Genomic DNA, 9,722 nt, shown 5'->3' with positions numbered 1-9,722 from the left:
ATTCCATCCCAACACAGTCTCCTTCCTTTCTCTTTTTTACATTTATTTTTAGCTTTTGCAGTAGCATTTAGTGTGGGTTTTACTAATTAATAGAAAAAGCACTGGGCCTTTAAACTTCTTAACCACTCTTCTCTTTCATCTCCTAAAACTTTGAATATTCATTCTTTCCTGAAGTTTGCATTTAAATGAAAATGAGTTTCGCTTTGTCTTTTAGGTTTAGTTTCAAAAAGGTTTAATTCTGTACCCCAGCCAGTTACGAAATGTTTTAGCAGGTATGCCCTTGATATGGAGATTTATTTATTTATATATATTTTTAATTTTTATATTTATGTAAATATATTTATATATTTTACGCATGTAGTAATATTACGCATGCAATATTAGTTCTATTAGTACTAATATTAGTACTGTTATAAAACACTAATTTTTAAATGATGAGATAAAAAGAAATATCTAGAACTAGTTCTAACATTGTCTTCCCTTATGCATATGGTAACGAACCATTCTACACCATACTATTTTGGAGACCACAATTTTGTGTGTGCGTGTTTGAGACGGAGTCTCACTCTGTGGCCCAGGCTGGAGTACAGTGGCATGATCTCGGCTCAGTGTGACCTCTGCCTCCTGGGTTCAAGCAATTCTGCCTCAGCCTCCTGAGTAGCTGGGATTACAGGCACCCGCCTCCACACCCAGCTAATTTTTTAAAATTTTTAGTAGAGACTGGATTTCACCCTGTTGGCCAGGCTGGAGACCACAATTTTTTAACCATAGTGTAGCAGCACTCAAGTGGGACTGCGAATACTTTGTTACTAATGGTTTATGTCACAGCTTGCCTTTTCTATGTTCCAGCTGACTGAAGGTCATCTCACTTGCCTTCTGTTGTGTTTTCATGAGTGAGGAGAAAGGGTGTCAGTGGCATAACTTCAGGAAGAGCCAGGGAAAAGTGCTTAGGTAGGTGACACTGTCATGTATGCCAACCTTGGAAAATAGTTTGAGACTCATGGCTGTAGGTACCATCCAAGGCCAATTTTCCAATTATGGAAAGCCAAATCTAAATCTTAGAATACCTCACAAATGTTAAAAATGTGCTTGTTAGTGTCTCCTTTATCTCAGTGTGTTTATAATCTGTCAACACACCATCTTTTATACACTACAAAAAGGGACTCGGGTGTCTGAGGGGAGAGAATCCCTAAGAGCCCAACTCTGATGTTGCTATCAGTTACATCATCTACAGCAGCACCTCTTAGACTGTGAAGGATGGTGTAACTTACAGATTGTGTTTCTGCACTGAAGACACACAGTGATAGCAAAGCTTGTTTTCCTTATAGTACTTCATTTTGCATCTTGATTACTTTTTAGGGCCTGGGGCCAATGTCAACAACTGTTAGGTAGCAAAAGAAGAATTAGAACATGGGCATCTTTGTTTATACCTCTTTCAGATAAAAGCTATGATATTCACCTATAAAATACATGGTTTCTCTCTTTATTCTTAATAGTGAGTCTCCAATTCTTATAACTCCCATTTTTATCCCCAAAGAAAATAGCTCCATGGGCCCGGCACAGTGGCTCACACCTGTAATCCCAGCACTTTGGGGGGCCCCAAGGTTGGCAGATTACCTGAAGTCAGGAGTTGGGAGACCAGCCTGGCCAACATGGTGAAACCCTATCTCTACTAAAAATACAAAAATTAGCTGGGCATGCTGGTGAATGCCTGTAATCCTAGGTACTTGGGAGGCTGAGGCAGGAGAATCGCTTGAACCAAGTAGGCAGAGGTTGCAGTGAGCCGAGATTGCACCACTGCCCTCCAGCCTGGGCAACAGAACGAGGATCCGTCTCAAAAAAAACAGCTTTCTGTTTTTTCAGACTTTATTATATAAATAATACATGCTCATTGTGAGGTAATAACATGTAATAATCTAAAGATCACCTGAAATCCCACCATCCTATGACAGCCACTGGTAGCTTTGTCATTTTTCAACTTGGCTAGACTGAACTACATTTCCCAACTCTCTTCCCTATGTCTCAGGTTAGGATGAGCCACAAATTCCTATGCCAGATCTGCAGGGTCCAATGCAGCAGCCCTTGAGTAGCTGGCACACCTTGCTGGTGTGAACCACACCTGTGCCTGGGCCTGCAACCACTCCACCTTCCCCTGGATGGATCTTCCTTCAGCTCCTCTGCAAAGGGTCTGTTTCAGCAGAATGCCCACACCATCAAGGTCAGAAGCAACAAAAATGGACAGATTTTAGCATCCTCATGGGCTCTAGCCCATGCCTGTGGGTTGCAGTTTGTTCTCCCCAACTCCACATCTTTTCTGACTACCTGCCCTATGGCCTTCAAGCTCCAGCACTGGACAGGAAGAGAACAGCCTTACAGAGACTACTTCACTACTTCTTCTTTTTATGTTAACCATACTGGAAATGAGGAACATTTTCACAAAACTTGTGAACATATTTGCATAAATAAAACATCTAAGGAAGTACCCTACAAATAACATTAGTCCTTAATTTTAAGGATGTGGAAAATGAAGGTTCCAAGAAAAATAATCTGTTAGTTTTGAACTAGGCTTGTCTACTGTTTAAAGATTCCTCTCAAAATTCCACCAAAGTGTGGGTTTCTTCCCCCACAGAACAACCCTCACCCAAAAAAAAAAAAAAATCAAAGCTTGGGTTACCTCTCCTAGACCAGTATTTTTTTTTCTTTATTATTATGATTATTATTATTTTGGGATCGAGTCTCCCTCTGTCACCCAGGCTGGAGTGCAGTGGTGTGATCTGAACTCACTGTAACCTCTGCCTCCCAGGTTCAAGCAATTCTCGGATTACAGGTGCCTAACACCACACTGGCTAATTTTCGTATTTTTAGTAGAGATGGGATTTCACTATGTTGGCCAGGCTGGTCTCAAACCCCTGACCTCAAGTGACCCACCCACCTCAGCCTCCCAAAGTTCTGGCAGTTATTTCTTGAATAAGAAGTTTTGAGGTACATTATCTCGTCAACACCGTGACATACTTACCACTACTAAACAAGGAGGAAGCGCAAACCCTGTTGAAAAGGTCCTGGGTTGAGGAGATCTAGTGAAATGATGCCAGAGGAGAGCTCTCCAGCCTGCATGGAACTGGGTGTCCTGATGATTCTCTTCTGATGCAAAATCAGTCCACAAAGACAATTTAAAAATGACTTGGGAACTGTCCATGTGACATCACTTTTAGGAAAAGCAGATTCTGTACTGTACAGATCACAAGATGACTCCGGAGCTAGAGCATAGAGTGTGGGCAGGGGCCAGATGGAAAAAAGGCAAAATGCGAAACACCAGGCTGTAATGGGTGTCTTACTGTACTTGAGTTTCCAAATGAAATTGGAGGTAATTTAGTTCTATAATGACAGGACTGTGCATTGGCAGATCTGTAACTGCTAATTATAAAATTTGAAACATTAATAACAATGTTGAAAATCATTCCTGTAAAACACTTCTAGGGTTGCATAATAGTTTTAAAGTTCCTAGTTCTTTGATTTCTGAAGCTGCTGACAGGCGTATTGAGGACAGATAATCCCAAGCAGAGCGGCAGATGCTATTCTATGCTCAAGGCATTAGCTCAGCACTGGGGCGAGGGTGATGCTGGTTAAGATGCAGACACCATTCTTGCTTAACAGGGGATTAAGATTTAGGTAAAGAATTTAATAAGGGTTAAGGAGTAGACATGGGAGAGGAAAGGTCACCTAAGGAGAGAGCATTTGAGTGGGGCCTTGAGGTACTGGATAGGCAGTCATGGTGGGAAATAATAAAAATTACACTCTTAAAAATCCTCAGAACCTGAATTATGGTACTGAAAGCTTTCTCTCAGATATCAGAATCCTCAAAGTCAGCTTTAAATGACAGCTCAGTGCTCACTTAAAGCTTCAATATAATTCAGCAGTGAAATACCACTTCACCGTAGCTTCTAGAAGTATTCAGATTCTATCAGGATAGAAACATATGGCAACAAAATAGAGAAATTGCTGATAAACTCATTTCTCCTTGTCCAGTTTTTCCTCATTCCTAAGCTGAACAGGATGAGTTCTAAGTGGGGGGAAAAAAGGCAGTTGCATGTTTTATGAATGTTTTCACTTCAGCCAGTCTTTACTTGCTTGGGAAGTTTGGAGTCGAAGAGGCCCTGACTATTTGGTTCCAACACCTCCTTCACACCAGGGCTTACCCAGCTGTGGGACCCTGTACAGGACACTCTGTCTTGGAGCTCAGAGCCTCATCTGTGAAATAGACACTGCCATCAACAGGATCAAATTACTGTGAAAATAACCTATAAATCAGAACAACTTAAGATGTCTTGCTGCAGTTCAATGCCTTCTAGCCTGGCCATGAGTATTTTTAGGTCTAAGAAGGAAGTTTTTTGGCTTAAGAACAACAGTGACCTTTGATGAGATTATGTTACTAGACTCCCTAAAAATGAATGGCATTATATAATTTAAAACTAGCACCAACTAGAGATTTTAATCTCAAATGGTATAAATTAGACTATGGTTAAAACAAAGACTCAACAGTAGGACTCAAGTTTTGTCTTGAGTCGCTAGACAGGTCACACAGGTCACTAACTCTGTGACCTGAAAAGGAGGTTATCTATGCCTCAGTTTCCTCCTCTGTGAGGCAGATTTATTTATTTATTTATTTATTGGAGACAGAGTCTCCTCTGTCACCCAGGCTAGAGTGCAGAGGCACGATCTCGGCTCACTGCAACCTCCATGTGAGGCAGATTTATGATGATACTTTACTATTTTGGAGACTGAAAATAATACAGTATATGTGGATTATCTCTTGAGTTTATAGGTTGAAAATGGAAAACAAAAGTATTAGCATATTCTCATAATTAGGACTCCATAAGGCTTACATTTCAGATACAGGAGGGCCGATCCTAAAGTGGCCACATCAAAATCAGTAAAATTAATGTATACTAACCTCAGGGAAATGCACCACTTCCACTAAACTGCTTATGAATGCTATTAAGATATTAAAACTAACTGAAGTTTCACTCATTAAACCAGTCCTGAAATCTCCGTTAGGGCAAAATTTTTCCTAAAGAAGAGACTGCTAGCTGTTGGCACAAATACCAGCGTTCTCACAGGCACACAGCTAGATTCCATCTCCCGGCCTCCCCTGCAGATGTGGTCACGTGATTCGATGGAATTCCGAGTGGAAATGATAGTGTGCTACTTTCAGACCACACTTTTAAAAGAAGCCATGTTTTCCTCTTACTCTCTTCTACCAGCTTAGCTATACGGTCATGCTCCACTTAACAACAGGGATACAGTCTGAGAAATGCATCGTTAGGCTATTTTGTCATCATGCGAACACCGTACAGTGTGCACTTAAACACACCTAGATGGTATAGCCTACTCAACACCTAGGCTATATGGTATAGCCTGTTGTTCCTAGGCTATAAATCTGTACAGCATGGTACTATACTGAATACCGTAGGCAACTGTAACATAATGCTAAGTATTTGTGTAATTACACATAGCTAAACACAAAGGTACAGTAAAAATACAGTATTATAATCTTATGGTGACCTAAACTTCATTATCTGGCACATGGCTGTAAATAACCACAAGGCCCTATGACAGCCCTTGTCAAATAGTGTTCCAAGTGAGATAATAAAGCCCCACTGTCCTAAGACCTCCCTCCACTGTATGTACTGAATGTGAAACTAGTCACCCAAACCTTTTTCCTTAGGCTTATTCCTTTAGGGAACTCAGGTAGAAAAGTTTGTCGTAGGGGATGACAGAGCCACATGATTAAAGGAACCTGGGTCCCTGCATAACTATGGAGATATCCTTACAGAACAAATGAAAAATGAGTCATTATGATTTTGAGGTCTATTTGTTACAGCAGCAAACATTACCCCAACAAAGTGATCACTCTAAATTGACTCTTCCTTAATGTAAATTTGTTGTTTGCACCCACCTTTCGGTGATTAACAAGCACACAAATCCAAATATCCACTTTTTTTTTTTTGAGACAGTTTCGCTCTTGTCACCCAGGCTGGAGTGCAGTGGTGCGATCTTGCTCACTGCAACCTCTGCCTGCCGGGTTCAAGCAATTCTCCTACCTCAGCCTCCTGCATAGCTGGGATTATAGGTGTCCACCACCAAACCTGGCTAATTTTTTGTATTTTGAGTAGAGACCGGGTTTCATCATGTTGGCCAGGCTGGTCTCAAACTCCTGACCTCAGGGGATCCACCCGCCTTGGCCTCCCAAAGTGCTAGGATTACAGGTGTGAGCCACTGCGCTCAGCCCAAACATCCTTTTTTTTTTCTTTTTGAGACAGGAGTCTTGCTCTGTCACCCAGACTGGAGTGCAGTGGTATGATCTCGGCTCACTGCAACCTCCGCCACCTGGGTTCAAGCAATTCTCCTGCCTCAGACTCCCAGGCAGCTTGGACTACAGGTTAGTGCCACCACACCCGGCTACTTTTTTGTATTTTTAGTGGAGACGGGGTTTCACTGTGTTAGCCAGAATGGTCTCATCTCTTGACCTTATGATCCGCCCGCCCTGGCCTCCCAAAGTGCTGGATTACAGGCATGAGCCCTGCACCCAGTGCACATTTTTGTTTTTCTCTACAAAATACAAATGGGCAATTCTGATTTGGTGGTGATTTTATAATCAATCAACACAAAGTTTAACATCTTTACCTTTTAATTAAAAAGTAGATAATCAATTTGAAAAGTACAAATTCAGTTACAATTTCAAGAAAAAATATGTATTTATATACCATAAATAAGCAAAAATTGGACTCTGAAGCCCTAATACTTCAAAAGCATTCATCCTATTCCATACAAACCTAGTATTATTCAGCAACAGTACTACTGATTTTAAAATAGAAAGTGAATCTATCTTCACAAGTAGTTCTCTGTCTTTAATTTATACAACTCACCAAGGTTATTTTCATCTTAGCACCTAGGGTTCACCAGGGTATGATCCAAAGCAAACCAGCATAGGTTTTTAACAGAAAATCTTTGCCAAGAACTTCATGACCTGTATTTTCCTCTCCTATGAAGAAGCTGTCCCCACTCGCATGATTCTGAACAGTGTGTTGATGTTATTACTTCGAATTGCATCCCGACAAGCAGTGATCACCTGATTCTTTGGTTTTCCAACTGCATGAGAAGAAACATCAGGAACCAAAAGATTGTTAGATGTGAAATTATAAAATTAGAGGCCAGTTTTAAAACAACATAAAACCAGGAGGGAAAATAGTTATATGTGAAATATAACTAATTTATCTTACCATTCTCTAAAAAAGATAACTTGGTGAGGGAATTTATTGAAAAAAATGACTTAAAGACTGTCTCAAACCTAGAAACCAACAGTCGGTTTTACAGAAAAGGATCAAAGCTCATAGTCACCTAGCAAAGATTATTTCTAAAGAGGTCAAAACATCAATCCAAAACAGCGGAATTCAGGTATAAATCTCTGGCTATATTTCTGCTTCCTTGGGTTTACCCTCTTGTTCTTTTTCTAAATTTTTAAGTTAGACACAGCATTAATTTTCAGTCTCTTTTTTGCTAATTGGGCCTTGATGGTTTTATATATGCTTATATATTTCCTTTGGGTTATATATAGTAGGTTTTTCTTTAGAGGATGCAGGAAGATCTAAGAAAAAGAGCTGAAGGTTTTCTTTCCCTTTGAAGTCCGGAGACAAAAGCCAAACACCAGGCTGACTGGCTGAAACACAAGTGACTGGTGCCAGCTCTGGAGTGTGAAAGGTATGCTACTTTCAGCCCCAATATGAATTATTGGATGTTACCACCATCTTCAACGAGTTCCACCAAAAACATTACAGATGAAAGTGCAGTGTTAAGAGACTTACCCCGCAGACGACCTGCTCTTTGAATTGCTTGATTTACTGCTTTGAGGTTTCCCAACAGCTCTGTGTGATTGTTACTGCGAATTTTATATCCATTTAGCAAGTCTCTATTAAGGTCATACAGTTCCATATAACGACTCTTCATTGTTTTCCTGTGCAAATCAGTAGAAATTTGACATCATTTCATGTTGATACGGCAAGCTTTAAGAAAAACTTGCAAACTTCTTGGACATACAAAGAAAAGAAGACACTATTTTTAAGCTATATTTTCATTAAAATGGAGTAACTGCTAGTTTGCTTTGAAAATATGGATAAGTTCCACAAAAATATTCTTTTCTTTCCAAATAAACAAAAGGCAAATGGCCTTCCTTGGTTACTGGTCAATGGTTGGTTTTGATTTAGGTGGTTAAGAATTCTCAAGCCCACTGTGCTGGGAGTACGGACAAGTGAGCAAGGTGACAGCTCACCTTCGAAGTTTCAGATGAATATTCATTCAACTAATTTGGCCTGGTTGACAACTCAGCCTTGTATTTTATCAAAGTTTTAAAAACAAAGTCATAAAATTAAAACAGAAATGAGATCTATACTACGCAACAATGAAAATGACTAAAGAAAAATATAGCTGAAGATACCAAATGCTAGCAAAGAAGTGGGACAAGTGGAACTCTCATGCATTGTGGACAGAAATACAAAAAGCTGCAACTACTTTGAAAGGTGATTTGGCAGTTTCTTATAAAGTTAAACACACACTGTACGACCCAGCAATCCCATTGTAAGGTATTTTACCCAAGAGAAATGAAAACATATGCCTACAAAAAACTTGTATGCAAGTATTTATAGCAGCTTTATTCTACTCACCAAAATCTGGAAACAACCCAGTTATCCTCAATTCGTGAATGGATAAATACCATATATCCATACAATGGAATACTATTCAGCAATAAAAAAGGAACCAACTACAGATACATGCAGCAATGGGGATGAATCTCTAAGACATTATGTAAGTGAATGAAGCCAGACTCAAAAGGATATATAGATATAGATATCGTATGATTCCATTTATATGGTATTTTGAAAAGGGTAAAACTATAGGAAAAGAGGCCGGGCACAGTGGCTCACACCTGTAATCCCAGCACTTTGGGAGGCCGAGGCAAGTGGATCACCTGAGGTCGGGAGTTCGAGACTCGCCTGGACAATATAGTGAGACCCTGTCTCTACCAAAAAAAAAAATTAGCAGGGTGCGGTGGTGTGTGCCTATAGTCCCAGCTACTCAGGAGGCTAAGGTAGGAGGATCACTTGTACTTGGGAGGCCGAGGGCTGCAGTGAGCTGTGATCACACCACTGCACTCCAGCCTGGGCAACAGAGTGAGATTCTGTCTCAAAATAATTGTTTTTTTAAAAAAGAATGATATTGTCAAATGACGTGACAAGTCAGACCAATGGACTAGTGCAGAAAATCCAGATATAGATTCAACTGTGTACAGAAATATGATATATGATAAGGGCAGTATCTGAAATCATCGTGAGCATGATGAACTTTAAAAGTAGTAGTATCAGGCCCGGCACCATGGCTCACGCCTGTAATCCCAGCACTCTGGGAGGCTGAGGTGGGTGGATCACCTGAGGTCAGGAGTTTGAGACTAGCCTGGCCAACATGGTGAAACTCTATCTCTACTAAAAATACAAAAAAAAAATTAGCTGGGCATGGTGGCACATGCCTGTAATCCCAGCTACTTGGGAGGCTGAGGCAGGAGAATTGCTTGAACCAGGAAGGTAGAGGTTGCAGTGAGCTGAGACAGCGCCACTGCACTCCAGCTTGGGCAAAAAGAGCAAAACTCCATCTCAAAGAAAAAAAAAAAAGTA

General features: G+C 40.4%; 4 protein-coding genes across 19 annotated transcripts in view; 3 read left to right on the top strand and 1 right to left on the bottom strand.

The window, feature by feature from the left end:
• LOC126943908 (metallothionein-1E) overlaps positions 1-9,722 on the top strand; it is a 339,166-nt gene that overhangs the window by 177,730 nt on the left and 151,714 nt on the right. The gene's annotated exons all lie outside the window — the stretch shown is intronic.
• Positions 1-9,722, top strand: part of LOC126943900 (metallothionein-2) — an 894,508-nt gene that overhangs the window by 750,547 nt on the left and 134,239 nt on the right. The gene's annotated exons all lie outside the window — the stretch shown is intronic.
• MT3 (metallothionein 3) overlaps positions 1-9,722 on the top strand; it is an 892,117-nt gene that overhangs the window by 769,292 nt on the left and 113,103 nt on the right. Inside the window, exon 1 of one of the 5 annotated variants that reach the window (XM_050773153.1) lies at positions 4,068-4,071. The exons of the other annotated variants lie outside the window; for them this stretch is intronic. The gene's annotated coding sequence lies outside the window, so the exon portion shown is untranslated. Of the gene's footprint in view, positions 1-4,067; positions 4,072-9,722 lie in introns of those variants that run through there. 5 annotated transcript variants of the gene reach the window in all.
• The window catches only part of BBS2 (Bardet-Biedl syndrome 2), a 32,875-nt gene continuing 29,823 nt past the window's right edge, over positions 6,671-9,722 (bottom strand). For both annotated transcript variants that reach the window (XM_050772905.1, XM_050772906.1), the window contains 2 exons: positions 7,863-8,011; positions 6,671-7,149 (listed from right to left, as the gene is read on the bottom strand). In XM_050772905.1, the coding sequence (XP_050628862.1) occupies positions 7,043-7,149; positions 7,863-8,011 (256 nt within the window). In that variant the 3' untranslated portion in view covers positions 6,671-7,042. The remainder of the gene's footprint in view (positions 7,150-7,862; positions 8,012-9,722) is intronic.

This window comes from Macaca thibetana, chromosome 20 (assembly GCF_024542745.1).
Source record: "Macaca thibetana thibetana isolate TM-01 chromosome 20, ASM2454274v1, whole genome shotgun sequence".
Taxonomy (NCBI): Eukaryota; Metazoa; Chordata; class Mammalia; order Primates; family Cercopithecidae; genus Macaca; species Macaca thibetana.
This window is presented reverse-complemented; position numbering and strand designations above follow the sequence as displayed.